This window comes from Schistocerca cancellata, chromosome 5 (genome assembly GCF_023864275.1).
Source record: "Schistocerca cancellata isolate TAMUIC-IGC-003103 chromosome 5, iqSchCanc2.1, whole genome shotgun sequence".
Taxonomy (NCBI): Eukaryota; Metazoa; Arthropoda; class Insecta; order Orthoptera; family Acrididae; genus Schistocerca; species Schistocerca cancellata.
The window spans coordinates 33,988,479-34,008,564 of record NC_064630.1 but is presented as its reverse complement, the minus strand read 5'-3'; the positions used below and the strand labels follow the sequence as shown (position 1 = coordinate 34,008,564).

At 43.1% G+C, this 20,086-nt stretch overlaps 1 protein-coding gene across 1 annotated transcript in view; it reads left to right on the top strand.

The window, feature by feature from the left end:
* The window catches only part of LOC126187388 (autophagy-related protein 2 homolog A), a 495,539-nt gene that overhangs the window by 444,057 nt on the left and 31,396 nt on the right, over positions 1 to 20,086 (top strand). The window contains exon 35 of the mRNA XM_049928440.1: positions 18,485 to 18,631. Coding sequence (XP_049784397.1) covers positions 18,485 to 18,631 — 147 coding nt within the window. The remainder of the gene's footprint in view (positions 1 to 18,484; positions 18,632 to 20,086) is intronic.

Below are 20,086 nucleotides of genomic sequence, written 5' to 3'. Positions count from 1 at the left end.
ATTCAAGAAGGGACCTGCAAAGTCTACTTGAATACATTCCCATGGTTGGCTTGCAGTGGGGCAGGTGACAGAGATGCCCTGGGAGCTGCCTGTTGTTTGTCACACTGCTCGCAGGCCATGACAAAATGGACAATTTAGCCATCAATCCCTGGCTGAAAAGCATGTATCCTATCTAACAGTTCAGTGCATGAAACTTCCCAATGGATCTTGTGGAGAAGGCATAGAACCTCAAACCACAATGCAGAGGGAATGACTACTCTGGGAGAGAAGTCCTCGGTGGGCAGCAGCAAAACAACAGAGAGACAATACGGTATGGAAAAATAGTTGTGCAGCGGATCCAAAGCCTAACCCAGCAGTTTATCTGGCCAGCCCTGTTTAACAAACCAAACCGTCTGGTGGAGAACTGGGTCAGCGGCAACGGCAGCTGCTATGCATGAGCTTGTAATTGGGAAACCCTCGATCGTGGCCTGCATTTAAATATTATAATGGAAGCAGAGTAATTCTTCAGGATCAAAGTCGGGAACAGGACCCACAGGAAGGTGGGACAAGGCGTCCACAGGGGCATGTTTAGACATAGGTTGAAAATGAATTTTGTAGCTGTAGCGAGACGAGAACAGTGTCCAGCATTGTAAGCGGTGAGCTGCCTTGTCAGCAAATAAATGGGAGAGTTAAACATGGAAACGGGGTGAGAGATTTAGAGGCAAAAGTAGCCGGTCATTAGAGCTGTCAGCATTTCAGTGTGCTTGGACCATGTTGAGCCCATACTGTGAGGTGTCAGTTGCAAAAACTATGTTGTGGTTTGGTGACCCTGGGGTTCCTGAGCTGGAGAATGGTAAACTCCACCAGTCCTGTGTCACCTTAAGCTCTGGGCATGCTTCAGCGACCACCATGCAGTGTGACAGTGGAACGTGGTGTATCACAGGGAATGGGAATGCTTGACTGCCCATATCGTGAGGATGGTAAAAACTTCTATAAAAGAAACTTCAATCTTAAAGTGTGCTGTGCACCAATGAGATGCATGGCAGTTGAGGGGAACAGTTGTTAGGGGGCAACCTCTGGGGAACCTGCCACACCTCATTTGTATAAGGCTTGTTCAGGCAGTCGGGGCTCTGTCCGAGTTGACCTTTATATCCCTAGCTGTTCATGGGACCCAAGTGGATCCTTCGAAGTTTTCTTTTCCTCCTTCCAGTGGAAGGGGTGGGCCGCTGGAAGGTAACAACACTCAGGTAACAAGAGAGCTTGTGTAGCCAGTCCTCCTGACTCAGCCACTTGTAACAAAACACAGCTGTTTCTCAGAATGTGATTATCATAGTTAAAAGAAAAGATGGCACTTTTAACAAAGTTTCACTTTTTTATATACAGAAAGGTTTTTAATGAATTGCTGAAGCAATAAAATCTATCAAGTAGTTGTGAAATGGGACCCTATTGGTCGAAACGTCAAGTTACCAACTAGTGAAGAAGCTCCAAAAAGGTCAATGCTGTGGGGAGTATGTAATTGAAACTGAACTGCACAACTTGAATTACAGCAAAGGTGTTGCGACTTGTAGAGATCTGGTTGACATCCCTCGAGAAGAACTGAAAGCTGAATGGTGCTGGGAAGGCATTGCTGATGTGCAAAACAATATGAAATGGATGGATGAATGGCAACCTGGTGAATTCAGTCTCTTTTATCCTTTTCAACAGCACCAAACTACCAGAGCATATCAAGGCAGGCAGGTGTTCTAAGCCTAAGTGTACGGCCCTATTTCCGAAACCCAATGTGGAGTTTTAAGTACCGGCACTTTGGACACACTGCTCTTGGTTGTAAAGGAGAAGCCACTTGTGACAAATGTGGTAAAGCTGCCCATGACGGAGTTGGTTATTCTCTCCTCCAAAGTGTGTCAACTGCTCTGGGGGATCACCCTGTGTCGAGTAGGGAATGTAGAGTTTTCCTTGAGGAATGGAAGATCCAGGAGATCAAAACAACAAAGCACATCCCGTATAATGAAGCGAAGAAGTTATACAAGTCCATGCAGCAACCCAGGTTCACTGCCGCCTCTTCTTTCATTCTCAAACAGCCACTCTAGAAAATTGATGCTGCTACACAAACAGAGGTTGATAGTATAGGAGTAGCACCTGTGTTCATCATTGGGCTTGGGCTGCTAGAGTTTCTGTGAAACCTGCCCTCCTCCTAGAACTTCAGAAAAAGCCATGGTTGCTGACATTGTGGAACTTACAGCCCCTCCACAGGTCAAGTCTTGTGCATCACCCAGTGCTGCTACAACCACTACCACTTCTGAGGTTGTTGTTCCAAAGCTGCCTCAGACCAAAAAATCAGTCAGAGGCAAAGAATCACCCACTGATAGAGTCAAGAGGTATGCAGTCCAGCAATGTCATCGTCATCCTATTTGAAGTCTCTCTTGAATCTTCTTTAGACACAATGGAGCTTGATATCAGACTGAGGCAATCATCTCATCCCAAGTCTGAGCTCCCCTCCCCCATTACGGACTCCTCTCCCCAGCAGAAAGTCAGGCTTAAAGTGCTATCCCTGTGATAGATGGCTCCCATTATACTGTGGGACGTAAATGGGTTCAGCATACATGTGAAGTAACTGAAACTCCTAGCACAGAAACACCCTCTGTACTTGTGTTTGCAGGGAACACATTTTAAACCGTCTGATGCCCCTGTACTACGGGGCTATACGCCCTATTGCAAGGATGACCTGGCTGGGGAAAGGGCCAAGGGAGGGGTCGCTGTATTTGTCAATAACATGGATCGCTCCTCTGCTCTCCCCTGGCTACTGACCTGCAAGCAGTTGCTGTCGAAAGTCATGGGTGTCGGAGAATCACTGTTTGCTCACTGTATCTATCACCACCATATGCAATAGATGCTGGGGCTCTCATAGATCTTGTGGAACAATTCTCATGACCATTTCTCCTCCTCGAAATCTACAATGCCCATCATGTCTTGTGGGGCTTGACCTCTGCTTTCCCTTGGGGATGGGTTTTGGAGAGCCTCATGACATCTCATGAGCTGTGCATACTCAACACAGGTACTCACATTCATTTCTGCACTGCTACTTGATCATTCTCAGCCATCAACCTCTCTTTCTGCTCTCTGGCCCTTGCAGGCTCTGTTCAGTGGGAGGTTATTGACAGCCTTCATTCCAGTGACCACTTCCCACTCTGCATTCACCTACTGGATAGAGCACTACGTGAAGAGAAGCCACCAACATGGATGGTCAGCAGGGCTAACTGGACACTGTTCAGCCAGTGGCTGTGTTTGAACATCACAGCAGTGTCCAGGAATGGATGGACCGCATCATGCGAGTAAGCCATCATGACGTTGACTTATCCATCCCAAAGTCCTTAGGTCATCTTAGGAGGCGACTCTTGGTGGACAGATGAAAGCCATTCAGCCATCTGGAACAGGCGTACGGCTCTTCAACGATTTAAATGCCACCCTACAGCAGATAACCTTATGGCCTTTCGAGTCGCGAGAGCCAAGGCTCGACACGTAATTAAGGAGAGCAAGAAAAGGTTATAACATATGTTCCTGGACTCCATCAACCATTCCCCCTGTTCTACCAAAGTATGGGAAGCTATCAGGAGGATTTCTGGTAAACACAGTCGTTTACCATTAGCAACAGTGCTGAAACAGGATGTCTCCAAACAGTGCCGAGAAGCATTGATCAGACTCTGGCAGAGAATTTTGCACAAACTACTACCAATGCCAGCCAGAATCCGGCATTTTGTCAACCATGTGACTCTAGAGAGGGGAAAATTGGATTTCAGATCCAACAATTCTGACTTACAACTATCCTTCCTCCAAGTGGGAGCCAGAATTGGCCCTGTATGAGACTCGTGATGCTGCATCTAGTCACAATCAAATCCGCTACTGCATACTTCGATGTTTTCCAGCACCATCAAAGGAAACCCTCCTCAAATGGTTTAATCTTACATGGCAGGCGAGCAACTTCCCCAACTCATGGAGATAGACACTTTTGATACCTCTCCTTAAAACCTAAAAGGACCGCACATGTCGCAGTAGTTATGAGAGTATTGCTTTAACGAGCTTTGTAGGAAAGACCCTGAAATGAATGGTTAACCATCATCTGGTCTGGTTGTTAGAGGTGAGGCAACTACTTAGTCATTGTTAGTGTGGATTCTAGAGGTTTCAGTCCACTGTCAACAACTTGACCAGCTAGAGGTGGCTATTCAGCAGGCTTTCCCATGTAAACATCACTCGATCAGCATATTCTTTGATATCAGTGAGACATGTGATACTACTTGGAGACGCTGTATTTTCGCACAGCTGCATCAATGGGGCTTTCGTTGCCACCTCCCCATCTTCATACGGTCTTCCCTGTCTCAGCAGTTTTTTGGACCCAGGTTGGTGACTTGCTATCAGATCATTTTGAGCATGAGAATGGTGTCCCTCAGGGCAGTATTTTAAGTTTGCCATCTTTGCCATAGCCATAAACAGTATCACATATATGGTAAGGAGTCATGTACAGTACTCCTTATTTGTGGATCATTTTGCTGTTTACTGTTCCTCCTCCAGTGTTGCAGCAGCTAGCCATCAGTTACAACTCACAGTGCGGATGTTAGAGAAATGGGCTGTGAAGACAGGTTTTCAGTTTTCTGCAGATAAATGTGTGTGTGTGTGTGTGTGTGTGTGTGTGTGTGTGTGTGTGCTCATTTTAATCATTCTCTACATCTTTTTAATTTAGCTGTCTTGGAGATGAGGGACACCATCCTACATTTCAAGACTCGGTAAGGTTCCTGGGCCTCATTTTTCACACTACCATATTTACTCGAATCTAAGCCGCACTTTTTTCTGGTTTTTTGTAATCAAAAAAATTCCTTGCGGCTTAGAATTGAGTGGAAAGTAAGTGGAAGTTCTGAAAAACGTTGGTAGGTGCCGCCACGACTAACTTCTGCCATCAAATATATGTAGCATTACACAGGCATGCTTTGCAGGCACAAAGATAAATACTGGTGCCAAAACCTCTGCGTCAGTAAATAAATTTAAAAAAAGATGGAAGATGAGCTTTTTTCCTCCGCCCCGAGTTTTGACCACTGCATTTTCATACATTATGCAACGAAGTAAATACAAATTCCGTATTGTTCATCTTTGAATGTAGCAGCATTTCAATGTACTACGAAAATCCGACTGGCAAGACTGTTTGGGATGTTTGTCAATATGGCCAACTCTACGTTCTGAATTATTTCCTACCTATGAGAAGAGATGGTTGCTAATAGGAACTTTTATGAACTGTGAATCACATGCAGTATTCTCTTCACCATAAGAATAATACGGTTATAAACATTTTGCCATGTATTGTTTCGTGTTTGTTGCTGTCTCATTTAAATCGTGTTTGCCTAATAAACTACGAAACTAGAGTGAGACAACAGCAAACGCGGAAGAATATACATATCATGTCATGTTTATATTCGTGTTATTCTTATGCCTAATAGTGATACAGTCAGAAATGAAGCATGGCAATTGACTAGATTTTTAATTCTAAGATGGCTCTAATGTCTGTGCAGAATGTTATGTACTAAAGAGGCGTCTGCAAAGATTTTAAAATGGCGAAAAATTATTGCTAAACTCTCGTTCAGAACTTCTATCATACACAGTATATTATTTGGTTCTTGTTGATCATTATCAAAGAAAGCACCAGTGTAAGTAACAACAAATAGCAGTCTCTTGCCATTGTTTCGCTAATGAGATGATTCCTCTTTTTTTTTAAATTGTAAGCGGCAGTAGCGCGCACAAAAGCAAGCCATGTCGCAAGCGGTGACAGGCCGTAAACACTCATTATCAGAATGCGACAAACAGTGCATGACACAGTACAGTAATGCATTTTCAGCTTAGAGTGATGTAAACACCTATAACAAAGAGAACGGCGCTTATCAGATCAAAGAAAAATAAGCAATCAATTCAAACCAGACGAAGCACGTGAAAAAGGAAGGGTACCCATATAAATACGGACAGAGTGCCTGACGCATAGCAATGGCTACCTGGTAAAGCTTAACTGCTAAGCGTACGACTCGAACCAAACTACTGTAGCTGTATCGTCATTCATTCAACCTAAATTGTGTCTCATATTACAATGGAGCAATTTTGTTTCGATTTGGAGGTGCGGCCTAAAACTTTTCTCACCCCTTTAATTTCGAGTCTCAAATTTCAGGTGCGGCTTAGATTCAGGAAATTTTTTTTTTCCTTGATTTCGAGTCTCATTTTATCAGGTGTGGCTTAGATTTGAGTATATACGGTAAGTTGTTGTGGGTGCCATGCCTGAGACACCTGAAAGCTAGATATCTCAAGGCACTAAACATCATCAGGTGCCCTACCCACAGGTCTAGGGGAGCAGACAGGGCACATCTGCTCCAGTTTTATAGGGTTTTTGTGTCTAGATTCTGGGTGCACGGTGTATGGATTGGTGAGGCCTTCTTACTTGAAGATCATTGACACCATGAGGGGATTCAACTGGCCCCGGGTGTTCATATGGCCAGTCCCATGCCCAGTATCTGTGCTGAGGCTGGGGAACCACCATTTATCATTCAGCGTCAGCACCTCATGGTGTGTCAGGCCTGTAAGTTCCTTGCAGCTCCAACTTCATCCACATACCATACTGTTGGTCGTCTGCCTCTGGAATGCCTTTCTCCAATTGTCCATGAGCCATAATGCTTTTTGGATCCATGCTCAGCATGTGCTGGAGTCATTCCATGTGGAGCATGTACAACCCCAAATCCAGGATTTTAGCTGACTCCCACCCTCGCTACTGCAGAAGCCCAGAATAATTTTAGATTTAGTGCAGTAGAGGAGAGATCGCACTCCTGCTTCAGTTTTTAATGCGATATTTTCTAACATTTTATATGAGCACCACAACTACATAGCTGTCCTTGCAGATGGGTCTAAACAGGGGGACTTTGTTGGTTGCTCTTGAAATACGGCTAAGACACAAGTTGAAAATATGATCACTATTTTTTCTTATTTACTTAAATTTGCCATATTTCGTGACAGTACCTTTTCCATTAGACGTTTATACGGCGATATAGTCTTGGCTTCAGTTGTCTGAGAATGATTCCACAATGCATCTTTGTTGGTTGCAGAATTGACGTGGTTCAACGTGTTTCTCTCATTTTGGTGTTTCAAATACAGTTTCTTCAAATGTAGTTTCTTCTTTTTTTTTAGTTAATACAAAAATAATAGTAACATACTTCAAATTGTTCTTCCGTCAACACCATGGTCAACACACACCAACCGTTAGCTGCCGACTTACTATAGTCAAAGATGACTCCAACGTCAAAGATGTTTTACACCACACACAATTTTCCAGTTGTAATCAGTCTCTCTGCTAATCTTCGATACATTTTCTAATAGTAATCAATATGCTTTTACTCTCAAAAACAGAAGTAAATTAACATATAATAAGACAAATTATAATAAATCCTGACAAAAGATATAAGAAAACATTTACAATTCGGTATCGACAAATACGGTAAAAAAATATATCATCTCCCAGATCCATTACACTCTGTTGTTTTCCCAGATCGTGTCCTCAAGGTCCGACTGCCTCAAGACTTTACTGCCTTTGACACAGAATTATATGTACTCTTGCAGGCACTGGATCAGATGAGACGTTCTTCCAGTTCCAAATTTCTTATCTACTCCAAGTCTCTGAGTGCCCTTCACTCTCTGAAACATTTGTACCCAGCAGATAAAGTAACCCAGAATATCCAGGATGCCCTCCTTCAATTACAAGACTGTGGAAGAAGGTGTCTTTCTGCCGGGTGCCAGGGCACATGGGTATTGCAGGGAATGAAGGGGTAGATCTAGCAGCCAAGGAGGCATATTTTGATCCTCAGTTCTTTCAATGTGCCATCCCCCTGTATCCTATCACCTTGCTGTTAAGGTACAATGTCAAGCATTGATGGGAAGATGAGTGGCCAGAAGTGACCGAAAATAAGCTACTTGTAGTAGAGACCACAACTCGGCTGTGGCCAGCCACGTTGATGGGACGAGGTCCTTCTTACTCATCTTCGCATACGCCAAAGCCATACAATGCTTGGCTTTGTGCTGTGGAGAGAGGACCCTCCGATATGTGGTGCTTGTGGTGCACAGATAACTGTGTGCCACATTTTATTGGACTGTGTTTTATTTTTCGACCAGTGGGCCGCAGCGGATTTGCCGACGGACCTGCTATCTCTTCTAGGTAATGTTCAAACAAATGAGGCTCGAATGTTAAAGTTTTGTGAATTGTCCAACATTTTTCCCAAGATTTTAGGGTGATGGTTTTAATGTGTTAACAAGGTGACTGGCTCACCTATATTTTGGTAAGTAGTCAGCCAGTCAGATTTGCCTCTGCCTTTCTTTTAGCTCCTTTGTTGTTTTGCTTTTCTTTTAATGTTATGTGTAGCTACTTTTACTCTTTCTGCATTGTTTTAGGGTATGTAAGATAGAATGATTGTGTCCTCATTTCAAGTGCACGAGTTTGGAAAAACTTCCGGGTCTTTAGCCACATTCATTTCTTTTAATAAGTGTAAGGGCACCGAAGACATCACTGTTGAACAGCCATAAGCTCCAAACTTCATCATCATCATGGAGAGAACATAGCTAAACAAGTAGTTTGGATTTTAGAGTTTGAAAAGCACAGTCACAATCCAGGCTCCAGCAAAAAGATACATTCTTGCACAACAAGGCATCAGAGGGTGGGCCAATGCAGCCACACCTGGCAGGAATTTGTGGTAGTAGACTATCGTCCCTCGGAAGGCTTGAAGCTCCTTCATGGATGAGGGGTGAGCCATAGATGAAACAGTGGAGATGTGGTCTGGCAGAGGGGTGAACCCCATCCTGTGAGACCTCAAACCCCAAATAAACAATAGAAGGTTAAAAAAACTTATATTTCACGAGGTTACATCATAAGCCTGTGGTCTGTAACTAAGACAGAAAACAAAGTGTGCAAATTTTTCAGGCTGCTAGCCACAGCAAAAGGAAGGCACACATATCAGTAGAGACCAAAAGGAGTATTCGAACCAGAACTCGCTGAGACACTTCATCCACAGGAAACTGCAGATACACTTCAGACAAATCAATTTTAGAAAAGTACTAGCCACCCAATATTTTTGCCAACTGTTCTTCCTGGCAGGGAGAGGATACATATCTTCAATGTACTGTTCATTGACAGTAGTACTGAAGCCGCCATTGAGGTGAAAATTCCTTGACTGTTTCCGAACTACGACCAGTGGAGATGGCTTTTCATTAGTCATAACATGTTGGACCACCCCAAGAGATTGTAGTCTGTCCACTTCTGCTTTCTCTTGATCTTTCAGGGGCAACAGAAGTAGGACACATGACAAAAATGAGGCCAATCCATGGATTTCAAAGAAATATGAGCCGAATTCATAGCACACCCTATACCTTCTGGAAACAAGACCAAAAACTTCTCACACAGTGTTTCCAATTGAAAATACGGTACCTGGTCAGACACAAGATGAATCGCGTTGGTGACAGAAAATCCAAATGTCTGAAATGCACCCATCCTGAACAAGTTGTGATCAGATGCAAGGTGAACTGTGTTGGTGACAGAAAATCCAAATGCCTGAATTGCGTCCATCCCGAACAAGTTGTCAACACTGGCATCAGCAACCACCAAAAATGTAATGCAGAGAACCACTGATTTGTAAGAGTCAGATGCCGTAAATTGTGCCAATAACACAATGTTCTATTTATTATAACTGACCAGCTAGTGCATGACCAGTGTCAATGTTGACAAGCTTAAACTCACATAGGTTTGAGAAATCTATAACATCACTGCAGTACCTGTGTCATCCTGTAGCCAGAGCACTTGGCGAAAAGCACTTAACTTGATAAACAACTTGGGAGAAGTCACAAGCATTGGAGTCATACAGTTTATGTCCATGTCCATATCCTGAGCAGCCTCCAGCAAACGACACATGGAGGTGATGTGCCCTTTCTTCTGGCAAGTATTACAAGTAGCCCAGTCCTTAGGGCATGCCAGATTGTTGATGCTGGACAAAACAAGAGGTCAAAACAGAACTAGAGAATGCTGATGCTGGTGCTGCGGCAGTCGTGGCTCGGCCTTGGTCTGCTCGGTGCAGGGCCCACATGTTTACCACTGCCACTTCCTTGTGCAATCTATCTATTCTAGTGGGCACACCTTGTGACACTACTGTCATATCACCCCACGCTTCAATCTGGTCACCCACTGTCCATGAAACTGCAAAAGATTGTGCTATTTGCAAAACTTCTGCTATTGGGGAGTTTTCTTAGAGTAAAGCCTTCTGGTGCAATTCCTTGTCCGGAGCTAAACAGATATTTACACCATGAAGTTCGGCTGCCCAAGCCCTGTATGAGTGGTTTGGTTTCATGCAGCATCAGTAGACTTCAACTTGCGCTGCTGTGATATGTGTTCATTTGTGATGGTAGTTCCACAATAAACTGCATGTGTTATAAGAAGTAAGAGCTGCCAGTTCTTGTGAAGGGGTAAGCTGACACACTGATACACCTTAGGTGGAATCCATGGAAGGAATAAGGCTTTGCACAAATTCTGAGTCTGCGTCACCAAAAGCCAAAAAATGTTGTCTACGACTTTTTTTGTAAGCTTCCCAATAATCAGCTGAATCAGCGTATGGAGGAAAAGTGGGTGGGTAAACCTGTTGAATGGTACTCTGTCCGTTAATGGAAGCCAACAAAGTGGTCACAGCCGAAGTAAGCTATTCAGTCAGGGCCAGTAGCATGGCAGCCGTAATGACTAAACCTGATGAAATCATACTGAAAGTCTGGACAAAACAAAAAGGACAAGACAGAAACAGAGAACGCTGACACTGGCATTGTGACGGATATGGCTGCTTGGGCTGGCTTTGGTCTGCTCAGTGCTGAAAATGTGAAAACCATTCCAAACTTGTCACAATCATCCAGCGACCAAGTAATACATGAAGCTGATCTAAGTAACAGAAATATGTCTTTATTCATAAACGCTTGAACAGTAATGGAAATAAGCCCCTCGTGACTCCACACATAACATGACAAAAGAATCGTACTGAAGATGCAACATGAGCAGTCCACAGAACAACTAACGTGAGTGGTACAAACTAAAAGAACATAATGAGAGTGAGTCGGCACTGAGCCACACCTGTTTAGGTGTGAACCACTGGTAGATGGCACAGCAGAGACCATGATATGTGCACACTTCCTACAGGTGACCTCTAGTGGCTGGCCCATGCTGATACATTTGGTGATTGATTTAAGCACACATGCACGATGACACTACATTCATCACAATGGCCATGCACTAGTAGCAGGATATAGCAACAGCAAACTATTATTAAGCTTTATTTTAAGAGAAAAGAAAAAAAAAAGAGTTCACTTAAATTTGAAACCGATAAACTCCTAGTTATTGACACCAATAGATTGGTCTACAGTGCTTTACTTAATGTGGCTGACATTGCTGACATTTTCAGACAGAAAATGAGGCCTTCAATTCAAACCTTCTCTTGGTCTAGCTCTCTCTTCCTATCCATAAATTCTCTGTCTCTCAATCTTTGACTGTCCCCCAGTTCTTCCCATATAAATAAATTACACATTTCCAGTTTCAGAAACCTTTCCCATTACAATTGATGTGTAAATAGCAATCCAATTTATGGCTACAACTTCTCTTTAGTTTCAAGTGTCCTAATGACTGTAACATCACCAAGAGCACAGCTGGTGACCCAGCTACTCAGTGTGGCAAACACTGTGATGCTAGAATGTAGAGTTTCCCACAGATGTATGTCAGCGTACATTTACATTATTTCCAAATTATGTTGGTACATTTTGACATGTTGTTACAAGTTTACAATATTCACCACTCAGTGATCGAGAAAATCAGCTTTTCCTACAAATAGCGTAACCTAGCTTGCCCCAAGCAAATACAAACTTGTTTGTGTGTTATTTGCTGCATTGTAAATTTCTGTTCCTTAACATGACCTCTACCTCTTCCCCCTGCCCCTAATCAGTTTCCAAATTTGGAATGAGAAAATCTTATTGTCAACATTATTTTAAATTGTCTCATATTTGTTAGATCATGTAAAAAAGTGACCCTTGAGTTTCAGAACTACTTAAGATATTTTAGTTAGATTAATTATGCAATTCATTAACTTTATGCAGTTTAAGCATCACCATTTCTTACAATCAAGTAACCACTATCCTACATTATTGAAATTATAGGTGTGACACATGTGCTGCTAGTAAATAGTGAATAGACCAAAAATTTACAGTTTTTCATTCTCTAATTTGGCATATTGACACACAAAATTTTATACATCTCGTATTCTCTTATCCAATTTTCCAATAAAATTTTTGTATGGGTGCTGATAATATAACTGCTTCTTACTCAAATAACGGGAAGGGAGTGGGGAGAAGACAAACAAACAGTGGAAGGGATAGATTGCTACTCACTGTAAAGATGACACTGTAAATTGGAAACAGGCACAGTGGAAAGATTGTTAAGAGTTGAGCTTTCAACCAAAGCCTTTTTCAGAAAAGAAACCACACACACATTCACACAGTCAAGCATCATCATGCACACATGACCACCATTCCTGTCTGATATGGCCAGAATGCAACTGCTGCTTGAATGAAAGCAGCAATCTGGAGTGGAGCAGGGAAGGGGTTGGTTAGCAGGGATTGGGAGGGGGAGGGGGGGGGGGGGGGGAAGAGAGCTGTCTGGCAGTATGTGCAGGGACTAAATGGGTGTGTTGGCAGAGAGTGGCACCCATGAGGGTATTGGTTGTTGTTGTGGTCTCCAGTCCTGAGACTGGTTTGATGCAGCTCTCCTTGCTACTCTATCCTGTGCAAGCTTCATCATCTCCCATGAGGGTATTGGTACATGAATTGAAAGGAGAAGGTAGGACAGAGAGGATTGAAAGTGTTGGGTGGAGGGTTTGGGGACCGTAGGTTATTGGAGATTGAGGCCAGGATAATTTCAGCAGCAGAGAATGTGTCGTACGGATAATTCCCATCTGTACAGTTCAGAAAAACTTGTGGTAGGGTGGGTGGAGGATCCAGATGGCTCAGGTTCTGATACATGTTGTGTTCAGCTGCATGTTGTGCTACAGGGTGGTCCAATTTCCTCTTGGCCACAGTTTTTTGGTGGTCATTCATCCTGGAGAAAAAGCTGTGCAGTAATTGCAGCAGAGCTGATATATGGCTAAGCTGCTTTCACAGGTCGCCTGGCCTTTGACAGGTCAGGATAAACCTGTGACAGGACTGGAGTGGGAAGTGCTGGGTGGGTGGTTTTGGCAGGACTTATCTGGGTCTTCCACATGGATATCATGCCTGTGGCAAGGGGATGGGATTGGGAGTGGCATAGGTATGGACTAGGATGTTGTTGAGGTTAGGTGGGCAATGGAACACCACTTTACGAGGGATGAGAAGCATTATGGGTATGTTGTCCCTCATTTCAGGGCATGATGTTAGATGATCATAGCCATGATGAAGGATATGTTTCAGTTGTTCCAGTTGGGGGTGTTATTGAGTGACTACTTGGATGTTCCTTTATAGCTAGTTCTTGGGGTTGGGGGAAGGGTGGGGTGTTGGTAGGTTGTGTTCTGGGCAACCTGTTGGTGGACAAGGTCTGGGGGATAGTGCTTGCGTGTGAAAGTCTTTGTGAGATCTTCATCATACTGGGCAAAGGAGTTTTTGTCACTGCAGATACACTTCCTCTGGGTGACCAGTCTATATGCAAGGGCTTGTTTGATGTGGAAGGGGATGACAACTGTCAAAATGGAGGTACTGTTTGTGGGTTTAATGTTGACAGAGGTGTGAATGGAGCCATCAGAGAGGAGGAGGTCAACATCTAGGAAGGTGCCACCTGGGTTGTGGAGGACCACATGAAGCAGGTGGGAGAGATGGTGCTGAGATTGTGAAGGAACGAAGATAGGGAGTCTTCGCCCTGAATCCAGATCATAAGGTTATCATCAATGAACCTGAACCAGACTAGAGGTTTGGTGTTTTGGGATGCTGGGAAGGTCTCCTCTAGATGGCCCACAAACGGGTTGGCACAGGGTGAGGCCATGAGGGTACCCATGGTTGTGCAGTGGATTTGTTTGTATACCTCCTTTTCTGAGGAGTTGTAGATGTGTGTTATGATAAGGTTAGTTAGATGTGTGAGGAATGAGCAATGGAAACATTTCTTTCCCAACAATCCTTCCAGCCAAAGCCAACTTATTTCCAGCATCTCCCAGTTCATGCCACCATACAACTGTGATCCTCCTCCTCCTTCCCCCCCCCCCCCCCCCCCCCTGCCACCTACCTAACCAACCCCATTAGTCACCTTCCAGGAATTCCTTACGTCCAACTTGGCCTCACCATCCTTCCCCAAGACCCCTGTTAAAAACACGAAGTTTTCAGCAAAAGAAAGGACATCCATATACAGCTTCAAAACAGATCCTGATTTAATCACCCTACTTGCAGACATATCCACTGCTGTCACTATGAATTACAGTGACTACTTGGCAGAAGGCCTTTGTCTGTTGTGTGGCTTCTACAACTATAAACTCTGCCAGAGTGATCCCATCCCAGAAGTCCAACATAACCTCCAATCCCTACTTAAATCTTTGGCACTTCCCAGAACCTCTCTTCTGAATCCATTCCCCTCGTCACTCCTATTATCTCCTCTATGCCCACCTTATACATGTTCCCCAAAATCTACAATCCCCAACAATTCTGGATGCCCCATTGTAGCTGGTTGTTGTACACTGAAAAATTACGCTCCTCATTGTCCAACACTTCCCAGCCAGTTTCCAGAAATCTAGCCTCCCATGCCAAAGATCCCATACACTTCTTTCAACAATTCTCCACCAGCCCCATGCACCAGTGTACCTCCTGGACCCTTATTTGACACCGTTGATGCCACCTCCCTATACACCAATATCCGTCATGCCCATGGTCTTGCCACCATTGAACACTACCTCTCCCACCATCCTTCACACTCCAAACTCATTACATCATACTTCATACACCTTACTAACTGTATCCCAACACACAACTACTTCTCCTTTGAAGAGAAGATATACAAACAAATTTGCTGTGCAGTCATGGACACCAACATGGCACTATCATATGGCAAGCCAACGAAACCTTTCTGCTCTCCCAAAACCCCCAACCTGTGCTCTTGTTCAGATACACTGATGATATCTTCATGATCAGGCCTCAGGGCTAATACACCCTATCCTCATTCCTTTGCAATCTCAGCATCTTTCCACTTCACCACATCCTCCTCAACCAAGCATGCCACCTACCTTGTCATTGACCTCTTCCTCTCTGTTGTCTCCATCCACACCTCTGTGAACATTAAACCCACCAACTATCAACAGCACCTGCATTTACACAGCTGCCATCCCTTCCACACAAAAAAAATTCCTCCCATACAAACTTGTCACACAGGGGCAGAGAATCTGCAGTGACAAGAACTCTCTTGTCCAGTATGCTGAAGGTCTCACATAGGCCTTCACAGACAGACAATACCTCTATACATAGCCCACAAACAGATTTCCTGTGCCATATCCCACCCCCCACCCCCCTCCCACCAACCCCAAGGATCGGGTAGTGCCCCCTTCAATGCCCAGTACCACCACTGACTGGAAAAACTGAACCACATCATTCATCAGGGCTTTGAACATCTATCTTCATGCCCTGAAATGAGGTACATTGTACCCAAAATCCTACCCTCCCTTCCTACTGTGGTGTTCCGGCACCTGCACAACTTCCTAGTCCATCCGTATGCCATTCCCAATCCCAGCCCCTTGCCACAGGGATGCCTGTGGAAGATGCAGGTGCATGTCCTGCCCAATCCACCCACCCAGCAGTTCCCATTTCAGTCATATAACAGGCTGATTCTACCCCTTCAGAGGCCAGGCCACCTGTTCAAGCAGCCTATTGATATAGCAGCTCTGTTACAACCATTGCACAGAATTTTATATTGTCATGACTACCAATCAGCTGTCAACAGGATGAATAGCCACCGTAAAACTGTGGCCTAGTGCAAAATGAGCCCTGTGGCACAAAATGCAGCTGAACATAACATGCTTGATTTCAATGGCTGCTTCATAACCCAGGCCATCTGGATTCTCTCCTTCCCCTCCAGCTTTTGTGAATTGTACAGATGGGAGTCATCCTTACGACACGTTCTCCACTCCTGAAATTATCCTGGCCTCAATCTACAGTAACCCACCCCTAAACCCTCCAACCTCACCCCTCCCCCTCCCCCACCACCACACACACACCTTCATCTCCCACAGCCTCCTGAAACTGTGCCCTCTGCCATCCAGTCACTGTGCATGCTCTGCCAGACAGCACTTTTCTGTCCCCCCACTTGTACCTTGTTACTCGTCCCCCTTCCTCACTTCACTGCGGATTGCTGCTTTCATTCAGCACAACAGCTGCATTCTGGCCATAGTGCCTAGAGATAGTGGCCATGTGTGCATGAGGCTGTTAGATTAGCTTTGCCCAAAAGCTCAATTTGTAACACTTTTTTAGCCTGTCTGCATCTCAGTGTGTCATCTTTGTGGTGAGGAGCTAGGTATCCTTTTCGTAATATTGTTGGAAAGAAAGTTATTTATTTTGAAATACATTAATGGAAAAGCTTTCTAAATATCTCACTAATGTGTAGATATCCAATAAAATAATGCATTTATAAATTAAATACAACATATTTTTTGACACTAAAATTGTGAGATAGAAGCAATTTATGACACTTCATGAGAATAAAAGAGTCAAGAGAGAAAAATATATGATTTAAGGATTAAAGGATGGGGTGTTACTGGATTGTCTGGAGAATTGCAGAAACTGATAGAAATTTAGAAAAGTTTACCGTTGTCAGAAGCTGAAAATAATTGCTGGGATATAACAAAAAACAATTACAATGTGTGGAGATTTTAGGGATAAAGAGTAAGTAAACAGCTACTGCAGTACAGCAGGAAATATATTTTGTGCTAGATATTACGTTATGGAATTCCCTTTCAACCTATTCTACTCCATTCTCCATAACACATAGTCCTGAATGACTTTCTGACCAACTTCTGGAGTAGTCTCATTTTGCCAGAAAAAAGAACCTGAATTCTGATACATGGTGAGTCTTTCAGCATATTTGTCTGTCTGTCAGTCTGTTTCAACCAAATGAGAATTTCTTGAAATTGTTTTTTTTTCTTTAATTATAGGATGGTATTAATTTATTATATTTCCAGTGTTTTAACTCTTGAGTGTATTTCTGTTCCTTAGATGTAAAGATGCTGAATTTGTTTGTTTTTACTGCAAAAAAGAAACAATTTAAATCAAACAATGGAAAATCCAGGATGGAATGTAACAATACCAGAGAAGGAAAGTTGCCACTCACCATATAGCAGAGATGCTGAGTCGCAATAGGTACAACGAAAAGATTCACACAATTATAACTTTCTGCCATGAAGTCCTTTTTGAGCAGTAGACGCACATCCCTCATCTCAGCCTGTGCCATATGGATCCTTCCCACCAGCACCAGCTTTTCTGAATTGCGCAGGTGGGAACTTTCCCTGCAGTACATCCTACGTTCCCATAACCCTCCTGGCCTCAACCTTCGTTAGTCACTGTCCTCACCCATCCAGCCCCCTTTCTGTCCCATTCCAGCACTACACAGCCGTCATTTCACCGCCACACCCAGTCTTTTAATTTCTTTTTATTTCTCTCCTTTCTGCTACTTACCCCCTCCCCCTTCCGCAACTTCTCTCCTACCCTCCGTCTAAACTGCAACACTTCACTGTCTGCCACTCCCACCATACTATCCCTCCCCCTCCCAGCCCCAGCCTCCTCCTTACCTCCACCCAGTTGCCACTCTCATCATGTACTGGTGCTGCTGCTCGCAGTGTGGTTTCAGCTCTCTGAGACTGCAGATGTGTGTGCATGTTGTGTTTGCGTGAGAGTGTGTGTACATGAGCGTATGTGTGTTTACTGCTGACAAAAGCCTTAATAGCCGAAAGCTATGATTGTGTGAATCTTTTTGTTGTGCCTATTGCGACTCAGCATCTCCCCTATATATAAACAATCAATTTATGTTGAGTAATCCAGTAAAAATATGATTTTAATATTGATAGTTATTAACATCTTTCCGATAACCAGTGAAACTGTAGACCTATACGTAACTAACCTTCAGCATAAGTTAGCTTCTTTGTTTCATGTTCTGTGGATCATCGGGGTTTACCTTTCCCTGTTGCTTCATAACCTGGGTTGTGAGTAACTGAATCGACTTTCCCTGCTTCCTTTTTTTCCCCTCTCTCCTCCCTGATGAAGGAACAAAGTTCCAAAAGCTAGGAATGTAAATTTTCTGTTCTGTTTTGTGTTATCTATCGGCTGTACTGAGCTGAGGTAAGTACTGGCCAGCCCCTCCTCTTTGTTAGTATTTGTTTCACATCTTTATATGAGATTTTCCATTAATCATAAATATAATAATTTCTTGTTCCAGAGCACTGCAGAAATGGCTTATGACATGCTTTCACCAGGACCAAGTGTTCGACGACGTCACAAGGGTACTAAAGGAAAGCGAAAAAGATACAGTCAACCTGCAGACATTAGAGAAGGGATGGCAAATGCTATAGTGCTTGTTAGAGAGGTACTAGTTATTGTTCTGTTCCTGTTCCTGCATTTATATTGATGTTTTTATTATGATTATTCAAAAACTGAAAAAATTAATAAAAATGCTTTCTCAGAAAATTATTTTGAACAATTAGTTCATGAGCCCACTCAAAGCGTAAATGGTTGCGAAAGCATACTTGACCTTTTAGTAACAAATAATCTTGGACAAATAGTGAGTTTCATGACGAATACAGGGATTAGTGACCACAAGGCAGTTGCTGCTAGGCTAAATGCCGTAACACCTACAACCATCAAAAAGAAACACAAAGCATGTCTGTTTAAAAAATCTAATAAAAATGCTCTTAATGCCTTTTTAAGAGACAGTCTTCACTCCTTCCATCTGATCATGTAAGCGTAGAAAAGTTGTGGAATGATTTCAAAAAGATAGTATCGACAGCAAATGAGAGATATATACCACATAAATTAAAAGATGATGGTACTGATCCCCCATGGTACACAAAACGTGGTCAGATCACTGTTGCAGAAGCAGCAAAAAAAAGCATGCCAAATTTAAAAGAACGCAAAACCCCTAAACTGGCAAAGTTTTGCAGAAGTTCAAAATATAGCAAGTACTTCAATGCAAGATGCTTTTAATAATATCCACAACGAAATTTTGTCTCAAAATCTGGTAGAAAACCCAAAGAGATTCTGGCCATACATAAAGCACAACAGTGACAAGATGCAATCAATCTTCCACTGTGTGATAACAATAGTGAAGTCATTGATGACAGTGCCACTAAAGCAGAGTTATTAAACATGGTTTTTCCAAAACTTGTTCACCAAAGAAGACGATTTAAATATTCCTGAATTACAATCAAGAACAACTGCCAAGATGAGAAATTTAGAAGTAGATATCCTCGGTGTCGTAAAGCAGCTTAAATCACTTACTAAAGGCAAGACCTCTGGTCCAGATTGTATTCCATACAGGTTCCTTTCAGAATATGCTGATACAATAGCTCCATATTTAGCAATTATATACAACCGCTCTCTACCAGAAATAGCCATACCAAAAGACTTGAAAATTGCTCAAGTCACACCAATACCCAAAAAGGGAAGTAGGAGTAATCCACTGAATTACAGGCTCATATCAGTAATGTCGATTTGCAGTACGGTTCGGAACATACACTGTATTTGAACATTATGAAGTACCTAGAAGAAAACGATTTATTGACAGACAGTCAGTACAGATTCAGAAAATATCATTCTTGTGAAACACAACTAGCTCTTTATACTCCTGAAGTAATGAGTGCTATCAACAGGGGATGTCAAATTGATTCCGTATTTTTAGATTTCCGGAAGGGTTTCGACACTGTTCCTCACAAGCATCCTCTAACCAAACTGCGTGCCTATGGAATATCGCCTGAGTTGTGCAACTGGATTCATGATTTCCTGTAAGAAAGGCCACAGTTCATAGTAATAGATGGAAAGCCAT